General features: G+C 60.2%; 1 protein-coding gene across 5 annotated transcripts in view; it reads left to right on the top strand.

Moving 5' to 3' along the window:
• PAK4 (p21 (RAC1) activated kinase 4) overlaps positions 1 to 19447 on the top strand; it is a 45412-nt gene that overhangs the window by 20419 nt on the left and 5546 nt on the right. For 3 of the 5 annotated variants that reach the window (XM_045532055.1, XM_045532057.1, XM_045532054.1), the window contains exons 2-5: positions 13447 to 13520; positions 14971 to 15223; positions 17946 to 18404; positions 18598 to 19023. In XM_045532055.1, the coding sequence (XP_045388011.1) occupies positions 15020 to 15223; positions 17946 to 18404; positions 18598 to 19023 (1089 nt within the window). In that variant the 5' untranslated portion in view covers positions 13447 to 13520; positions 14971 to 15019. Of the gene's footprint in view, positions 1 to 4283; positions 4484 to 13446; positions 13521 to 14970; positions 15224 to 17945; positions 18405 to 18597; positions 19024 to 19447 lie in introns of those variants that run through there. The other 2 variants (XM_045532056.1, XM_045532058.1) reach the window with 2 other exon arrangements.

Genomic DNA, 19447 nt, shown 5'->3' with positions numbered 1-19447 from the left:
AGCTTGGCAGCACCCTGCCTGTGAGGCCAAGGGGACACGGGCCCTGGTGCTGCCGAGCGCCTGTGAATGGGGCAACCCACACCCGGGGCCGCTTGGCAGTGGGGAGCTTTGCATGGCAATTCCACTTCTAGGCATTTACCCACGGACACGCTTGCACCCCGTGCAACGACAGACGCACATGTTTGGCATCGCTGCACCTTTTGTAAGAGCAAAAGACTGGAAGCCGCCTGGCCCCACGGGGACCACTAAAGGCCTCACAGCGCTTCCACACAGCCGCTGCAGCAGCAAGGCAGTGCTTTGCCGAGGTCAAGGCATAGAAAGATCACGAAGACGTACGTATATATTCCATAGTCCCCTCCTTATCCACAGTTTCTCTTTCTGTCGTTTTAGTTACCGTGGTCAATTACTGTCCAAAAACAATTACGTGGAAAATTCCAGAAATAAACAATTCACACATTTCAGATTTCATGCCATTCTGAGTAGCGTGATGACATCTTGAGCTGTCCCGCTTCATCCTGCCTGGGGTGTGAATCATCCCCTTGTCCAGCAGATCCGTGGTGTATATGCTGCCCGTCTGTTCCTCTCGTAGTAGCCGTCTCGGTTATCAGATGGACTGCCGCAGTATCGCAGTGCTTGTGTTCAAATAACTCTTGTTTTACCTAATAACGGCCCCAAAGTGCAAGAATTGTGATGCTGGCAATTCAGATATGCTAAAGGGAAGCCATAAGGTGCTTCCTTTAAGTGAAGAGGGGGAAAGTTCTCGAGATACTAAGGGAAAGAAAAAATTCGTATGCTGAGGTTGCTTAGATCTATGGTAAGAACATATCTTCTATCTGTGAAATTGTGAAGAAGGAAAAGAAATTGGTGCTCGTTTTGCTGTTGCACCTCAAACTGCAAAAGTTACAGCCACACGGTGTGATAAGTGCTTAGTTAAGGTGGAAAAGGCATTAACTTTGTGGGTGGAAGACATGAACAGAAACATGTTCTGACTAAATCAGGTTTGGTACCATCCGTGGTTTCAGGCATCCACGGGGGAACTTGGAACATATTCCCTGCAGATCAGTGGGGGCTACTGCATGTATAGTCAGCCCTCCGTATCCACGGGTTCTGTATTTGCGGATTCAACCATCTGAGGATTGAAAATTTAATACAGGCCGAGTCCTCATGCCTGTAATCCCAGCACTTTAGGAGGCCGAAGTGGGAGGATCACTTGAGCCCAGGAATTGGGGACCAGCCTGGGCAGCATAGCGAGACCCCGAATCTACAAAAAAAATTGAAACATTAGCTGGGCTTTGTGGCATGCGCCTGTAGTCCCAGCTGCTGAGGAGGCTGAGGTGGGAGGATGCTTGGGCCTAGGAGTCTGAGGCTGCAGTGAGCTACGATCAGATCATTGTACACCAGCCTGGGCAACAGAGCAAGACCCTGTCTTAAAAAAAAAAAAAAAAAAAAAGAGGAAGGGCTGACTTCCGTATGCAATTGGTTGAATCTGTGGATGCAAAAAATTTAATATGGAGGGCCAACTCAGGGACTTGAGCATGCATGGATTTTGGTACGCTTGGGAGCCCTGGAGCCAATCCCCTACAGATACTGAGGGGTAAATATATATATTTTTTCTTTAAAGTCAGATTTTAAATTGTTAGGATGCATACTTAAAAGTACATAAAACAAAATTAATTGTACAGCATAACCTATTACTATAAGGGAAAACCCATGTAGCTGATGGAACTGATGGTGCCAGCCTCCCCTACCCAGAAAGCTCCTGGTCCTTCCCTCTCCCAGAGGCAGCCACTCCCCTGACTTTGGAGGACATCACTTCTTTGCTTTGCCACCTATAAACAGTTCCGTTTTGCCTGGTCTTGAACTTTGTATACAGAGTCCTAGTATTGTTTTATGTTTTGCATCTGTTTAGCATCATTTTTGATACTCATCCACATGCAGCTGTAGGTCATTCATTCTCCCTGTTGTGTGCGATCCGCGGAGCCAGTAAATCGCAGTTCATTCACCATCTCCTTTGGACAAGCATTTGTCTTGTTTCCAGCCTCTAGCTGACTGCACTGCCGTGAACCTTCCCACACGTGCTCCCTGGCCCTGTAGGCTGCCTTTTGCTTGTATTGTACCCAGGAGAGCACTTGCCAGGTCCAGAGTGTGTCTTCAACTTGACTGGATGCTGCCAGACTCCTCCCAAGTGTCTACCAGCGTGGGAGAGCCAAGGAATGTTTTTGAGGAAAGCAACGTGCAGAATAATGTGTGTAGTGTGCTGCCATTTGTGTGTTTATTTTAAAGTGTGTAAGCATGTATGTACACACACCACACACACATGCACATGTGCTTAGGATCTCTCAGAAGGAAAGAAACCTAGCGGTTGCCCCCAGGGCTGAGCTGGAGCAGGGCAGGAAGACATCCTGTCACTTTTGTCCTTTGGAGCCTTTTGGCTTTTGAACCTTGTGCCTGTATTAAATATAAAAAATCAGAGGCCGGCTTGGTGGCTCACACCTGTAATCCTAGCACTCTGGGAGGCTGAGGCAGGAGGATCGGTTGAGCTCAGGAGTTCAAGACCAGCCTGAGCAAGAATGAGACCCCGTCTCTACTAAAAAAAAAAAAAGAGAGAAATTAGCTGGGCGTCATGGTGCACTCCTGTAGTCCCAGCTACTGGGGAGTCTGAGACAGGAGGATTGCTTGAGCCCCAGAGTTTGAGGTTGCTGTGAGCTACACAGAGAAGGAAGGGAAATAAAAGGGGTAGATGAGCCCAAATGTGGCAAATTGTTAGTAGCTGAGAATCACCCAGTCCAGCCCTCTCCCTCTCCCTCTCCCTCTCCGTGGGACCTAGTTTCCTGCCCTGGCCAGAGCCTAGTCCTGATGCGCCTCCCCCACCTGGGCCCAAACCAGCCGGTCTGGTTTGTAGAGCCTGCCCCGCCTGGCTCCTGTCTGGGTGGCTGCTTGACAGGTGCCCCACCCCCACGGGGGAGGAGGTGGCCTGAAGTCTGGGACTTCTGGGGTCCCCGTAGACCTGCACTGCTGTGGCCCAGGGCCCAGCCCAGCCCCTCCTCGGAGCCCCTGGCATGGTGGGCAGATGGGCAAGTGTGGATGGAAGGTGGGTAGATGGGAGTTCCAGGCCCGTGGAGTGAGTGCGGCCTCCCAGCCCACGCTCTGTGTGTGCAGATAACATCTGTCCTGGGGAAGAGGGGGTAGCTGGCTGGGCTGGGAGGGACGGGCTGTGCCAGAGCAGGGCAGTGAGAAGGACACAGGCTTCTCTGTCTACCTGCCTGCCTGGGCCACTTGCTCACTGGGTTTGCCGTGGACTGGGCGCCTGTCGTGAGTGCCGCCACCTGGCAGATCTGGTCCTTGCTGCTCCAGAGTCCGTCTAGGATGGCAAACGCCCCCCAGCCCAGAGCAAGGAGTTCTGTCTAGTTTGTTCACGCTGAATTCTCAGGGCCTCCGACAGGCCTGCCTGGTGTGTGCTGGGAGCTCAATAAATGTGTGAATGTGAGAGAGAGACAGACGTGTCATAGACAGTGACAGCCTGCCGTGGCCAGGGCTGGCATGGAGCCCAGGGGACATGCTGACCCAGCCTGGGGTGTCAGGGGAGGGCTTCCTGGACGCGAAGGTGTCTGAGGGTGAGTAGGGATGAACCGGGTGACCCTGGTGCCTCATAAGTCTCTCAGCCCTGGGAGGACAGACAGGTTACCACACAGAAGCAAATGACAGCTGGGGGTTTTGCCCTGGCCAGCGAGGCTTTGCAGAGGAAGTGGGATTCGAAGGGAGAAGTGAGGCCGTGTCTTCTCCTGTCCTGGAGTGGGGGTTCTGAGCTGGCCCGCCTCGTGCTCAGAGCCGCTGGGTAAGGGACGGAGGGGCCCCTTTCATCCTGCCCTGTGGAGCACGTGCTGGAATCCCGGCCTGGGGGGCCGGGGGATGCAGCACCCCAGCTCTCCAGCCCCCTCCCTCTCCCTGGGGTCTGCCCTACCTAGCCGCCCCTGCCACTCATGCCGTTGCTTCTGACCTGGCTGCCCAGCCAGCCGCTCTCAGGGCTCAGCCTGCTCTGTGTAGCCGCTGCTTCCCTGGGCCCTGGCACCTGGCCCGGCCTGGGGGGTGAGGCGGGTGTGGTGTGCCTGTGTCAGTGGGGGACTGACTGCTGAAGCAAGGGCTGTGTTTGGGGTCCCCGTCCAGCCCCTCCCTCTGTCTGGGCAGCTGTGGGCCACGTGGCCCAGGCCCACCCACCCCGGCTCCAGGCTCGGCCCCGCCTCCCTCCCGCCCTCCGTGGGTGGAAGCCACAGCCGAGGCTCAACTCCTGCCAGGGCAGGGCCGCTTCACCGGCGCTGCCAGGGAGGCCGGGGCACAGGCCCAGCAGCTCTCTTCGGTGGGTGCCCATGTCGAGGGCCAGGGGAGCCCCAGATCCCCAATCTCTGCTGTCCCTGCTGGAAGCCTTGCCTGCCCGCCAGCCCGCCCCACTGAGGGAGGCCCCGGAAGCAGGGAGAGGATGGTGGAGGTGAGCTGGCCCGGGCCTCAGGCGGGAGGGAGGAGAGGGGAGGGCTGGACTAAGTGTGTGGAGGGCCCGTCCTGCCACCTGGCCGCCGGAGCCAGTGTGAACACGTGTGAGGGGACACACCTTTCTTAGGCCCAGGGGCGGGGTCACTGTGTTCCTGTGTGTAAGTGGTGGCAGGTGCCTGTCTGCTAGGGACTTGCTAGGTGTCTGAGCACGGGTCCTTGTGCCCCTCTGTGGGAGCATGTTCCTGGGGTCTGGGTTGCATGGGGAGGGGGCTTCAGAGCTCAGCCTCACTGCGTCACTCTGGGTGACTCTAGAGTTGACTGGGTGTGCCTGGGTCCGTATGGGGTCTTATTCCCTATGTGTGTGGGTTTAGGGCTGTGTGGGCCTCCCAGTCTGGCCTGGTATCGCGGGGATATTCTTGGGGGGATGGCTTTCCCGGCAAGTCTGGCAGCCCGGGAGCGTCCATGGGATCGTGCGTGTGCACACACGTCCCTGTGTTTCTAGGGGATGACGGGCCCATGGTGTGTGTGTCTGTGGCCTCCCCCAGGGTCTCTGGTACATGTGTACGGGTCTCTTCCTGGAGTCCCTGCGTCTCTGGGGTGTGTGGGTCTTCACAGTGTTTGCGGAGGGGTCTCAGGTCCATCTCTGGCTTGTCTGGGGGCCCAGCCGTGGACGGGCTTAGCGTGCTGGCCCTTCCATTTGCTGAGCGCTTACTCTGAGCGAGGCCCACGCTGTAGGCCCAGGCTTCCCCCCAAATCTCCCACTGGTGTCTGGGAGGCTCCCTCTGGGGCAGGAACTGAGGCTCCGGGTGAGTGTCCCCTCCCCATACCCCACAGCAAGCAAGGTGCTGACCTCTGGCCACCAGCCTCCCTTCCGATGCTCCTGTGAGGGCCGCAGCCGGGGTGCTCGGGATGTTGTGGGTTTGAGGGTTGCCGCTGTCTCCCGCTGACCAGCCTGTGTTGCCGGGGCCGTGGTTATGTGGCTGGGTGTCCACTCCGCAGGTCTGTGTGATGGTCCCTGGGGCTCTCTGTGTAGTGTGTCAGCAGCTGACATCCTGCACACAGTGGGACGTCCTCAAATGCGTCTGTGTCTAGGGATCACGTGTGTGCATGCACATGCGTGTATGTGAACGTGCTTGTGTGTTACGGGATGTCTTTGTGCGCATTGCTGCGTGTTGGTCTGTGATGAGGACGAGTGTGTGCTGTGGCCATTAGTTGGTGCCTAGTGCGTCTCCCGGTGTCTGCGTATGGCCTTGTGTGTGTGAGGGGGACTGCGTGGCGGGGGAGGTGGACAGTGTGAGGGCTTGGGTTTCAGTGCCCAGGAGGGGCCCCAGAGCCTGTTTCCTGCCTCATGATCCCCCCTTCCTGCCGGCCTCAAGGGAGGAATGAGTGAAATCTGATCTGGCTTCCCCAGTCCCGGTGGGCTCACCCACACTCTCAGGTTTGTTGTGGTGTCCGTCCCCATCCTGGGCACCTCTGAGGGTGAGGGGCACCAACAGTGAACTTCATGTCTGTGCCCTGTTGTTCCCGGTGGCCCTGGGGGCTCTTGAGCGCCAGCCTGGGCCCGCTGGGCAGGGAAGCACTGTCGCTTCTTTCAGCCACACTGAGCCGTGCCCCACCTGGTGCTGGGCAGGGCTGGGGCCGCAGGGTGGCTAAGATGGCCCCAGCCCTGCCCTCCTGGGGCCTCCAGTCCAGTGGAAGAGGCAGACCTGTCATCAGACAGCGACAGCCCAACACGCTGCCCTCACCCCAGCCCTGGAGAAAGTAAGAATACCCCATTTGCTCTGCGAGGAGGGGAGCGTGCCCAACCTCCTCTTTCATTCATTCATTCATTCATTCATTCATTTTATTTGATTTCATTCATCGGCAGCCACAGCACCCATGGCAGTGACACAACAGCCGCTGGGCTGCAGTGAGGGCCTGCTCGGCTCCAGGCACGGTTCCGAATGCTTTAATGTGTCATCTTTTCACTCATCCAGCATTCCCGGGAGGTAGGGACTGTCATTACTCCTAATTTGCTGACAAGAACATTGAGGCCCAGAGAGGGGCAGTGGCTTGTCCAGGGGCACACAGCTTGGAGCGGTGGCACTGGTACCTGGTCTGGGCACTCTGCTCTTACCCACCAACTGCCTGCTGAGCCCTTATACTGGGCCAGGCCTGTGCTGGGGACGTGGCAGTGGCCAGGAGAGACAGGCCCTGCCCTCGGGCTGCCTGTCCATTGGGGGAGACAGATATTAGTCAAGTGACACATGGACAAATGTAAAATTGCAACTGTGTCAGATGCCCTCGAGGAGAAGGCAGGGGGTGTTTTGAAGGAAGAGGAAGGGCTAAGAAGGTGAAGCTCGGGGTGGGGGCGTTTCAGGACTCAGGCCAAGGGCACAGACTGTGCAAAGACCTGGCAGGAACAAGAGAGCTTGGCTGTCCTGCCCTCCGCAGGCGGCCAGGCCAGGGTGCCCTGTGGATCTGATGTTTTTATGGCCTCTCACCCGTCGTGGGGACTGGTGGACTTCCGGAGGCCGCCTGTGAGATTTGCCTCCTGCCTGTAGCCAGAGTACACTGCCACTTGCTCACATTCCCAGCCTAGGCCACGTGGCCGGGGTGGGCCTCCTTGTGGTGGGGAGGGCCTGGGACCAGCTCCCGGTGGGGGTGCCTTTTGTGGTGTTTGGGACACACACCCGGTTATTTGCTAAATAGCCACATTCAGTCTCTGAAGACTCGGTTCCTTCTCAGGCATCAAGGTCAGACTACCAGGCAGTGTAGGAAAGCGGCTCTGGGGACTCGGGTCTGCCTCTGCCCCAGCCCCCTTCCCTGCACCTCCTCAGGGTCCAGACTCTTCACTTTGGCAATGGCATCATTCATTTGTTCCATAAATATTTACTGAGTGCCAGCAATCCCTGTTCTCAGGGAGCCGACCATCTACTGAGGAGTGGGTGGCGGGGGGGATCGCCGGTCAATAGGCACATGATGACAGCTGGTGATGGGCACCACGGAGACATACAATACAGGGTGCAAATGTTGTTAGTGGGTCAGGGACAGCCTCTCTGGGGAGGTTTGATTTGCATTAAGACGTGAATATCAAGAAAGGGTGAGCCATGCAGTTTGGGGCAGAGGGAACAGTAAGTGCAAAGGCCCTGAGGTTAGAACAAGCTCTGATGTGTCCAGGCTGTAACAAGGAGGAGGCTGCGTGCTCGCAGTAAAGTGAGGGGAGGAGATGAGGCTTGTGTGGTTGGCAGGGCCTTGTTAAGTCACAGCATTTGAGGTGTGTGAGCCAAGGGGGGAGCCTTGGAGAATTTTGTGAATTCGCTTATTATAGCGTTTCTTCAAATTCCTTCCTACCCAGGGCAGCTTTTCTAATCTTGCCTCTGGTCATTGTCAATGGAGTAGTCTCGGCCCTGTTCTTATCACATAAACCTCTGGGGCCCTTTCTCTGGAGTGGAGGCCTTGGCTGGTGGGAAGAAGCAGGAGGCTGAGGGGCGTCAACAATCCTTCTCTGTAGGACAGAGTGGATACTTTTATGGCTGGCACTGGGTGGCCCTGGGCAGTGACTTCCTCTCTCTGGGCCTTAGTTTTCTGGTTTGGGAGACAGGAAGGAAGAGGACTCCCCACCACTCAGGACTGTTCTGAGGGCTCAGTGTGGCCTGGTCTGCGTGCCTGGCTCAGGCCTGGGCGAGGCAGCTGCCACGAAGGGGGCACTCACTGTGGCCTCGCCCTGCTCTAGCCACTGGGATGCAGCCGTAACAACCGAAACGCAGTCCCTGCCTGTGCGAGCCACCGACTTAGCAGGGAGGACAGCAATAGACAGACGAATAACTGTGTGATGTGTTAGGTGATGCTGAGGGCTCTGGAGGGAAGGGACTGGGCATCAGGACATGCCAGGCACTGGGCCAGGTGCTGCGCTGAGCAAGACCAGGCCAAGCCCCTGCCCTGTGAGCCCACACTGCAGCTATTACAAAACGTGCCGTCTGTCCTCGGCCGGTCCTGCCACTTGGAACTTTAGAGCATGCCCAGAACCTGCCCACTCTGCCCCCTCTGCAGCCCTGACATGGTCCTGTCCACTTGTTTCCCACGGACCGTCACAGCCTCCTCCTCCCTGGTCACCCTGCTCTCATCCTGCCCCCCCAGCCAGAGGGAGCCTGTGAATGTCTGGGCCAGGTGACACCCCTCCTCTGCTCAGAACCCTCCCGTGGCCCCATCTCACTCAGGAAAGGGGCAAGCCCCCCTGTGGCCCACAAGGCCCCACAGTCTCTGCCCTGTCAGCTCTGTGACCCGTCTCCACGAGGCCCCTCGCCTGCCTGCTCCAGCCCCACGGCCTCCACTGCTCTTTGACCACACCAGACACGTCCCCGCCTCGGGACTTGTGCCATTTGCCCCGGCTGTTTCTCCCACCTGCGTACCCATGCAGCTCCCTGTCCCCTCCTCTCTCAGGTCCCTGCTCAAATGTCCCCTTTATTACAAACTCCAGCTCCCCTTGTGCTCAGCGCCCGCCTGGTCCCGCCTTTATTTTCCTTGCCGCTTTTATCATCCGACTCACCAGATCTCATTTACGGGCTGTCTCCTGCCCCCTGGAATGTGCGTTCTGCCAGGACGGGCTGTTGCTGCCATTCTGCCCTCTGCTGTGGGCCCTCGGTACATATTGATGGGTGGAGGGACTGATGGGGACTGGGGGTGTGATGGAGTTATTTGTGGATACATCAGAGCTTGCTCCAGAGCGGGTGGGGGACATGTCAGTCCCAGAGCCTGAGGATTCCCTGGAGGAATGAGGCTCAGAGCTGGGCAGGAGAGGGTGGGGGCCGTGCAAGGTGGCGGCAAGAGCTGGGGAGGTGGGGTACTTGGGGCGGTGAGGAGCCTGCTGTGGCCCGGATGGTAAGCCAGGCTCCCTTCCATCTTCAGAGCACAGGCCCCGGAAAGTAGGAGGTAAACTGAGGCAGGGAGGGGCCTTCCCGCAGCCGGTAGGTAAAGACGGACAGAGGGGTGAGTGGGCACCAGTGGTGGAGGCCCAGAGTGCAGGCTGGGGGCAGCGAGCGTTTCTGCCTCATCCCCTTGATTAGGGTTTCACTTTGGTGAATGCAAAGGAGGATGGCTGTGGCCCAGGTCGCATCCCTGTTCTGTCCCTGGGCCCCTGGGTTCCAGCTGGGTGGGCTCCCTCCATGCCAGGGGCAGCAGCTTTATTCAGAGCCTGGAGCACATGCGGTGGGGGAAGGAGGTAAGGATTTTTGTGTGCACCCATCACACACATACGCACACGCACACACCAGGCAGCTTTGTCGCACAAGTGGATCTCTTCTACCCGGGCAGATTACCTGGGGTGGGGGGTGCTGGGGTGATACCATTTTCTTCTCATATAAGATCAGAGGGTAGAACAAGAGGGTTGCAGGGTTAACTGGAAAATTTGAAGCTTTCGCTGGGCCAGGTCAGATACTGCCTGTCCCACATACTAGAGGATTCACAGCTTTTCAACACTGAAATAAACATTTTAGAGTAGGATGTAAACTGTGCCTGAATTTTTAGGATCACACACTGGACTTCAGAGGCGTCTGTGCCCCAGCTAGTAGCAGGGGCTGCACGCCGTCCTCCATTCCCACTCCCTGGGGTTACCGGTCCACCCGCTGCCTCTGCGTCCCAGGTATTTCTCCAGAAAAGCTCCCCAAGTGCCACCAGAGCCTTTTCCGAGGCTCTGAGCAGGGGTGTAGTCCAGCGGGTACAGCTGAATTGGTTTGTTCACCAGGTGTTCATCAGGTCCCTGCTATGGGCCGGGCACATAGGCACTGGGGCACAGCAGGCAACGGGACAGATGACAGTCCCTGCCCTTGTGGAGCTGGCATTCTAGGGGGAGAGGCAGACACTAAAGAATTAGACACGCATGCGTGCGCGCGCACACACACACACACACACACACACACACACACAATGGATGTGGTAAGTGCAATGAGGAAAGATAAAGCGGAGAAAGGGGCATAGAGTGCGACAAGACAGGAGCAGGGACATTCGGGTACAGAGCACAGACCTCCGTGGGGCAGGCAGGGAGGGGGGAAGCTTGTACTGATCAGTGAGAGGAGAGTTCCAGGCGGCCTGCGGCCCTGTGCAAAGGCCCTGAGGCGGGAACACGTCTAGGATTTGAGGAGTGTCAGGGAGGCCGCGGGGCTGGGGCAGCGGGGGGAGAGGAGGGCAGCGAGGGGATGGGTGCATCCTGCAGGGACCGTGGGCCATGAGGAGGAGTTTGGGGGCCAGAAAAGGGTTAAGGATGCTGACTCCGGAATGGGTCGGATGCCTTCCAGACCCGGCTCTGCCTCGTGAGGTTAGTGAGAGATTTTACCTTGGTGAGCCTGTCTCCACCCCTGTAAGATGGGGTCAGAGCAGCCGCTGCACGGAGGTTGCAGGGAGTCTGAGCTGAGCGTGGGCGTCTGCGCAGGGTTGCGGGTCCCCTCGTGGTGGTGGAAGCACCAGAGCGGAGCCTCAGTAAGCCACGTTTGGTGGCAGGGACTGGTTTGCAAACAGCCTGTCTGCTGCAGGCCAGGTCACATAGGCCCAGGAGGGACTAGGGCAGGAGAGGAAGACAAGGTCTGGGTGTGGACAGAGAGGACGGGGAGGGAGGGACAGAGGCCAGGACCGGGACCAGTCTTGGAGATAATAATAATACCAGACAAAACCAACCCGCCGCCCCCAAGGGCCGCAGGACAGGAAGGTAAGAGCCCTGTCTTGTGTGTCCCCCTGCAGGTTCAGAGCTACCTCTCCCCAGGTGGGTGTCCTGGACAAGGGCTTTCCCCCCTCTGGGCCTCCGTTTCCCGGTCTGCGAATTGGGGTGGTGAGAGCACCCGTCTCGCCGGCTGCTGGTGGGGACGCAATGGGATTAGCACAGAGCAGGGCGAGAACCGCTAATCTCTGCACGCAGCTGCTGTTGATTCCGAGGAGGGTGGGGGGCGGGGGCAGGCTCTGGGTTGGACAAGGCCTGGCGTATGATGCCCACTCTGCCACCGTGGCTGTGCCGCCCGGGCAAATGGGGTGCCCTCTCTGTCCTCGTTCTCGTCTGTAAGTGGTCCTCATCGTGGCCCCTTCCCCCAGGGTCAGGTGTACAGGTTAAATGAGGGACTCTGGGTAAAGTGCGTAGAGGAGGAGTGGCGATAGTAGGTGCTCAGTAGTGCTGGCAGTTACTGGGATGGTGACCGGCGTTTACTGATCACTTCCTGTGGGTGAGTTCCCTTGGCTGTGATCCTAACCTCCTCTCTCTGGGCCAGGCCGTCAGCGCCTTGTGTGCTCTGTGACTCCCTGTGAAAACTCCAGGAAGCAGCTACTGTCATTGCCTTCTTTTAACAGAGGAGGAAACTGAGGCACAGAGCAGTGGAGTTGTTTGCCCAGGGCTGTGTGTTGAGCTCCCGGCAGGGGTTGGATCACCTCCACTTGACAGATATAGAAAGTGGGGCTTTGAGTCCTGGGGCTGTCCACTCCTAGGCTCTGGGCTGGCCTGGGAGCCTCATTCTTCTGCAGCAGCTCCCTCCCAGGCCTGGCTCTGGCTCTGGCTCTGGCTCTGGCCTGTGGGGAGGGAGGGCCCGGTGGGGAAGCCGCAGGGCTTGGAGCTGCCCGCAGGGCCAGGGTGGGGCTCCCGCCTGGTCATTATAAACAGAGCCAGTTCCTCTGTTTGTCCTGCCCTCCATGCTGTGCCCAGGGGGAAGGGGTGGCCCCAGGCAAATATCCGGAGGTGTGTCCCTTAGCCCCTTCCTCTGCAGGGTCACACAGGGCTGCAGGGTGAGAGGGGTTTGGGGGAGTTTATGGTGAGGGCTCCGACCTGTGGGATGGTGAGAGGGCAGATGCCACGGGACAGCCCCCTCTGCTGGCGGGGTTGACTGCCCCTCCCCCTCCTGGGTTAGTGGGGTCACCTGGCTGATTCTGTTCCTGCCCAGGGTCACGGGAGCTGCCTGGTGCCCCCAGGCGGTGGGAGGAGGGAGCTGGATGGGCAGGGCAGAGTTAAAGGTGAGCAGCAGGGCTGGGTGTGGGGCCAGTGGGTGGACATCTGGGAAGACAGTGAAGCCATGGACATGGGGCGTGGAGGTGGGAGACTGACCACTCTGGGAGCTGGACCTAGAAAGATTGGGGAGATGGGGAGCAGGCAGTGGGTCAGGGCCGCCCAGCACAGAGGCTAGAAGGGAGGGCTGGGCGGAGCTCAGGGGCCAGCATGACCAGGTTGAGGAGGGGCTGGGGCAGAGGCTAAGGGGACCCTTTCCTGCCCAGGGCTGTCCCATCCCCCATCCAGGGTCTAGGGGGCCCCAGAGCCAGTGGAAAACCAGGGCCAGTTGGGGGAGCCCTGGCCAGGCCTGGCTCTGACCACCTGCCGGCCTCTTGGGACCAGTTGAGACAGGTTGGCTGCTGGGTCCCCACCCACCTCCCACTGGGCTCCCGCTGCCAAACCGGTTCCCCTGGAAGGCTCCCCATTGATGGTCCTACCTCTGGGCCCGGGTGGTGGCCTCACCTCCCAGAGCTGCTCCCACAGGAAAGGAGCCTGAGAAGCAGGCGCCAGGGGTGGCCACGTGGTCACAGACACACTGGGAACGTCCTCTCTCTTCTCACTAGGTCCACGCTAGGTCCACGAGACCTACTGGGCTGGGTGCCAGGGCTGGGGAGCCAGCGGGAAAGGACAGAAACCACCCCCATCCCCCACCCTCAACCCCTGCACGATTCTCCTTATCTTTTGGCCTCAGCTCCTAGGGCCCCTTTTCTGGGATGCCTCCCAGCCCGCAGTCTCCAGGTGGGGTCTGGTGCCTCCCAGCCCCGACCATGCTGGGCTCTCACTGTTTATGCCATGTGAACACCCCCGAGGTCAGAGGCTGTCTGGGTCGCTGCTGTGTCCCAGGCACCAACCAGCATAGGGCTGGGCTCAAAGGAGGCCTATTGGTGAGTTAGGGGTGAATGAATGATGGAATGAATGAATGAATGAGTGAGTAAGCGAATGGTTGCTTTCTTCCCATTTTACAGATGAGTAACCCGAAGACCAGAGAGGAGACGTCACCTGCCTGAGGGCACTTCTAGCCCAGCCAGCATCAAACCAGGTCTGTGTGACCCCAGGGCCCGTGTGTGGCTCGTATCCACTCACTTTCTCCTCACAGCAGCCCTGTGGGGGTTGATCCACGGCCCAGAGAGGCAGAGTCACTTGCCCAAGGTCCCAGGTGGCACATGGCAGAGACTGGGCCTCCTTCCCATCATCCCTCTGAGCTCCCGTGGGATGCCGCCATCAGCATGTCTCCCCTGAGGCTCCTTTGCGTTTTAAACCGGCTTTTATTGAGCATTTACTCTGCGCCTGGTACTGTTTTAAGTGCCCGGCTGAAGACACAGATCCTAAAGATCGTGGACTGTCTCAGTGAGGGTACATGGGTGTCCTGCTTACGGCAGGGCTCGGGAGCCATCTGCCGAGTGAGTAACCAAGGTGTGTGGCGTTCCCAGCCCAGCTTCAGGGCTGGGCAAGCTGCGGCACTGTTACGGTGCCGGGGCACCGTTCACTGAGTACCCGTGGTGCCGGGGCACCGTTCACTGAGTACCCGTGGTGCCGGGGCACCGTTCACTGAGTACCCGTGGTGCCGGGCACCGTTCACTGAGTACCCACGGTGCCGGGCACCGTTCACTGAGTACCCACGGTGCCGGGGCACCGTTCACTGAGTACCCACGGTGCCGGGGCACCGTTCACTGAGTACCCACGGTGCCGGGGCACCGTTCACTGAGTACCCACGGTGCCGGGGCACCGTTCACTGAGTACCCACGGTGCCGGGGTACCGTTCACTGAGTACCCATGGTGCCAGGCACCGTTCACTGAGTACCCGTGGTGCCAGGCACCGTTCACTGAGTACCCACGGTGCCAGGGTACCGTTCACTGAGTACCCATGGTGCCAGGCACCGTTCACTGAGTACCCGTGGTGCCGGGCATGGGGTGGGACGTGGGGGAAACTGGGCTGATGAGACATGCCCGTGGTGCTGACGTTCTGGTGTGGGGTGTGGACACGGAACCAGTAAACACAAGAATGAACAGCAGACTGTCCACAGGCCACACCTGCTGGGAAGGTGATCTGGTGGAGGGTGGTGGGGCCTGGGCTGTTTTCCTTGGGCTGGTTGGGAAAGGATTCACTGACTACTCAGAGCTGCAGGAGGGAGCCACATGTGGACGCTGGGGCAGAGTGTTCAGGCCAAGGGGACGGCCCTGCAAAGGCCCTGCGATACCAAGAGGGGAGGAGAGCAGAGAGGTGGCGGGTGGATTGTGGGGGGCCTCGTGGGCCAGAGGGAGTCAGAGCCACAGGGAGGTTCTGAGCAGGGCAGGGATGTGACCTGGCGTGGGGGTCCACAGGCCCCTCGGGCTGCGCATGAGGCACAGACTGGGCAGGAGGCTGCTGCTGCCTCCCATGGGTCCAGGTGGGAGACAGATGGATCGGCCCAGGGCAGGGGCAGAGGAGGGGAAGAAATGGCAGGTTCCTGTCGCCTGCCACTCACCCTGCCGGTGCCTTCCTCCCGCAGGCCTGGTAGGAGCCCAAGTCCCAGCCCTCGGTGCTGAGGCCCCGGCGCCATGTTTGGGAAGAAGAAGAAGCGGGTAGAGATCTCGGCGCCATCCAACTTTGAGCACCGCGTGCACACGGGCTTCGACCAAAATGAGCAGAAGTTCACGGGGCTGCCCCGCCAGTGGCAGAGCCTCATCGAGGAGTCGGCTCGCCGGCCCAAGCCCCTGATCGACCCCGCCTGCATCACCTCCATCCAGCCCGGGGCCCCGAAGGTAGGTCAGCACCCGCCACGCTGACCCTGCTGGGCGGCCCCAGCTCTTAACCTCATACCTGACCTTGCAGCCAGTAGGTCTTCCTCCTCGCTGACCTTAACAGAAATACACCCCAACCCTCCACCCTCATCCTGGGCCCGACACTGACCTTTCACCCACGGAGCCCTGTCCCCACAGCAGCCTCCAGTCCTGCCTCTGCTGGAACCTCACACCCAGAGCTCCGTGCTCCTGTCCCCACACCTGTCCTCGAGCCTTCCTAGAGCTCTGTGACAGTGGGTGGCACAGGCCATTCCCAGGCAGTGACAGCCCCAAGTGGTCAGAGTGGGGATGGGGGAGCCCAGAGGAGGCACCTGACCCAGACCAGGGGTCCAGGCAGGCTTCTCGGAGGGGGGACACCCGCGCTGAGCCCTGAGGGCCAGTGAGGAGGAGGGATTGCAGCAAATGCCGGGTCTCAGAAGAGGAAGTAGCTGGTGTGAAACAGTGGGGGTTTTGGGTTTGGGGTTTTTCTTCCTGCCATCCTGAGCAAAGTGGCAGGGTGGGGATTTGAACTGAGGTCTGTTTCCAAAGCCCATGCTTTTAACCCCTGTCCTGCCTCCATGTGACATTACGAGTTGTGGCCCCGGTGCCCAGGCATGGCTTGCAGTGAGGCTGGCCTGGTGGCAGGGTGAGCTCAGGAGCCAGCCTTGGAGTGTGGACTTTATCCCAAGGGCAGAGGGGACCAGGAAGGGCCGGGGGCCAGGGAGAGCTCGGCCAGGTTTGCTCCAAGCAGGTGGCGATGGGAGTACCTGCTGGGCAGCAGGCCCGGCCCTGGGGCAGGCCCGCGGCTGACTCTTCCTCTCCCGTGCCCAGCCCCGGCCTGGGCGGCGGAGGCCGGGGTCAGCAGGTGACCACAGACATGAGTGCAGAGTCTCAGTCTGGCACCCACTGACGTGTTCATTCGGCCCACACAGGGTGCTTTGGATACTTTTTCCTCGCCATTACTTAAAAAGCAAGAGACTTCATGTCCCGATCTCTCTTAGGCTTCTTGTGCCAGACTAACTGGAGTCAGGTGGCAGCTGCCTTCGCAGGTGGGGCACTGGCTCTTCTGGGCCTGTGGGCCCTGCCCAACCCACTTCAGTTCCATGCCCTGCCTGGCTCCAGGGCCATGTGTGTTTAGGTTGTGCCCACACTAAGGGCACAGCCCTGCCTGGCTCACCAGCCGGGCCTGCCTGTGGCTGTGTCCACCAGGAGGAAGGGGCACCTTGGCTTAATTCGCTCAAAGGGCCCCTGTGGGCTAGCACTGTCCCGGGGCCTCGCAGGCACTTGTGTTTGCAGATCTTGGCTGGGAATCTCCCCAGTCCTGCCTGCGCCCGCTCGACCCCTTATTCTAACCTCAAAGTCTGGCCATGTGTCTGCCTTGCTTTCCTGGGGACCCCCCGGCAAGGCCAGGCTTGCGTGGGTTTTGTGGGATCAGTGTTTTCTGCACCTAGAGGAAGTCCTCAGGCTTCAGGACGTCTAGCAGCCCTAGGCCCGCGTCCCTGTCTGCCAGCGATGGACGCGGTGGGGCAGGGCTCCTGTCGGCAGGCGCCATGTTTTCAGCTCACTGTGGCCTCTGCCCAGCCCACCTCCCCTCCCCCCCAATCACTGGTTCAGCAAACGTTTACCAAGCACCTTCTGTGTGCCGCACGCTGGCCTGGGTGGGATGTAGCAGGACCAGAAACAGGAAAAACAGTTGCTGCCCTCGGGAACGTTCCACTGGGCAGACTGGCAATGGGCAGATGGATACACGCGAGCTATATGCTGGTTTTAGGTGCTCTGCAGAAAAAAGAAAGCAGGGAAGGGGGCTAGCAAGAGTGAGGGTCTCGCATTTTGGACCCTGAGTGGTCAGCAAAAGCCTCTCTGAGAAACTGAGTTTTGAGGAAGACCTGAAAGAGGGGAAGGAGGGAGCCATGGGCCCTCGGGGAAGGTGTTCCCAGCAGAGAGACCAGCCAGTGCAAAGGCCCTGAGGTGGCAGCACGCCTGTTGCGTTGGAGGAGCAGCGAGGAGACCTGTGGGCCTGGAGCTGAGTTGGAGGGGTGGGGACCACGACTGAGGGAGACAGGGTGGTGGCCGTGGAGGGTGAGGACTGGGTCGATTCAGGACGCACTTGGCTCTCAGCCCAGTCCCCTCGTGCATTTGCATTTGCCACCCGGCTCCCGGGACCCTTGTGCCCTCTACTTTAGGCCCAGGCCTTTCTGACTGTCCCTCTACCCCACCCTCGGCCTTCAGGGGAGCAGAGAGTGGCTTGAGGGTTAATGACCCGGCAGCCTGCAGGGGAGGAAGTGCCCAGCCAAGCTCTGGAGGGGCATCCTGTAATTTGCAGCTCTCTGGGCTGATTGTGGGTGGGTTGGCTTCTGCCCTCCCTCCCTTCCACCCACTGGGCAGGACTCTCCCCCCAGTCTGGGGAGCAGGAAAAAAACAAAGGGGACACTTCCCAGAGGTGCCACCCACACTGGGGGGACATCGGCTGGCTGTGGAGATTACTGCTTCGGTACCCCATCCCCCGCCGTGCAGCTGAGTCCTCGGTGGAGGGAGGGTCCTGCCCCCACATGCCCACCCCTCATCACCCCATGGCATTTCTTCATTCCGTCTCTGTCTTGTCTTCTGTGTGTGTTGTGTTGTCCTGTCCCTGTGTGTCGGATGCACGTCCTGTGTCCCCCTGCTCCTTGCCCGGCCCCCACCCCGCCATTGCCCCGGACCCCAGACCATCGTGCGGGGCAGCAAAGGTGCCAAGGATGGGGCCCTCACGCTGCTGCTGGACGAGTTTGAGAACATGTCGGTGACACGCTCCAACTCCTTGCGGAGAGACAGCCCGCCACCACCCGCCCGTGCCCGCCAGGAAAACGGGATGCCGGAGGAGCAGGCCGCCACGGCCAGAGGGGGCCCAGGGAAGGCGGGCGGCCGAGGCCGGATCGCCGGTCACAGCGAGGCGGGTGGCAGCAGTGGTGACAGGCGGCGGGTGGGGCCAGAGAAGAGGCCCAAGTCTTCCAGGGAGGGCTCAGGGGGACCCCAGGAGTCCTCCCGGGACAAACGCCCCCTCTCTGGGCCTGACGTTGGCACCCCCCAGCCTGCCAGTCTGGCCAGCGGGGCGAAACTGGCGGCCGGCCGGCCCTTTAACACGTACCCGCGGGCCGATACGGACCACCCGTCCCGGGGTGCCCAGGTAACCCATCCCCCCAGGATCCCCCACTGTCCCCTTCCTGTCACTTCCCTTGTTCCCACCTCCCAGCCCCAGCACCCTGTACATCTCATCCTGACCACCCATCTGTCTGTCCCATGGCTGGGCCTCTCTTGCTCAGGGAGCAGAGCTGGCCCCTGGCGCCCCCCACTGACAGCACCTCTCTCTTCTCTTTCAGGGTGAGCCTCGTGAAATGGCCCCCAATGGGCCATCAGCGGGGGGCCTGCCCGTCCCCCAGTCCTCCTCCCGGCCTCCCACCCGCACCCGCGGTCCCCCCGGCCCTGGAGTGCTGGGCCCCCATGCCTCTGAGCCCCAGCTGGCCCCTCCAGCCCGCACCCCTGCTGCCCCCGCTGCCCCCGGGCCGCCCGGTCCCCGCTCGCCACAGCGCGAACCGCAGCGAGTGTCCCACGAGCAGTTCCGGGCTGCTCTGCAGCTGGTGGTGGACCCAGGTGACCCTCGCTCCTACCTGGACAACTTCATCAAGATCGGCGAGGGGTCCACGGGCATCGTGTGCATCGCCACCGTCCGCAGCTCGGGCAAGCTGGTGGCCGTCAAGAAGATGGACCTGCGCAAGCAGCAGAGGCGAGAGCTGCTCTTCAACGAGGTGGGTGCGAGGCGGGCGGGCGCGGCCCCCTCAGCCCTGCCCTCGCCTTTCCTCCCCGAGCTTCCGTCCCAGCCCAGGCCCGGTGGGCGGGTGGGGGAGAGGCCCTAAGGCTGGGGTGCCCCGGGCACTCCCCTCAGTCCTCACACCCTCCCCAGCCTGTCTCCTCTGTCCCCAGCCGAAGGTCCTAACAATACCCACACCCACGTCCCTACCCCATTCCCCTACCCCATTCCTGACCGTCCCCTGCACCCCAGACCCAGGGTGCGTCGGCCGACTGAACCCCTCCCAGTGTCCTCCAGGCGCCTCCCACCGTCGGGTCCCATCTGGCCGCCCCTAGAGGACAGTGTCTCCACACCTGCTGCTCCTCAGGGTCCCTGTCTCCCTGTGCCCACGCCTCCTTCAGTCCACGCCCTCCGCCACCCTG

This window comes from Lemur catta, chromosome 19, assembly GCF_020740605.2.
Source record: "Lemur catta isolate mLemCat1 chromosome 19, mLemCat1.pri, whole genome shotgun sequence".
NCBI classification, from domain to species: Eukaryota; Metazoa; Chordata; class Mammalia; order Primates; family Lemuridae; genus Lemur; species Lemur catta.
This window is presented reverse-complemented; position numbering and strand designations above follow the sequence as displayed.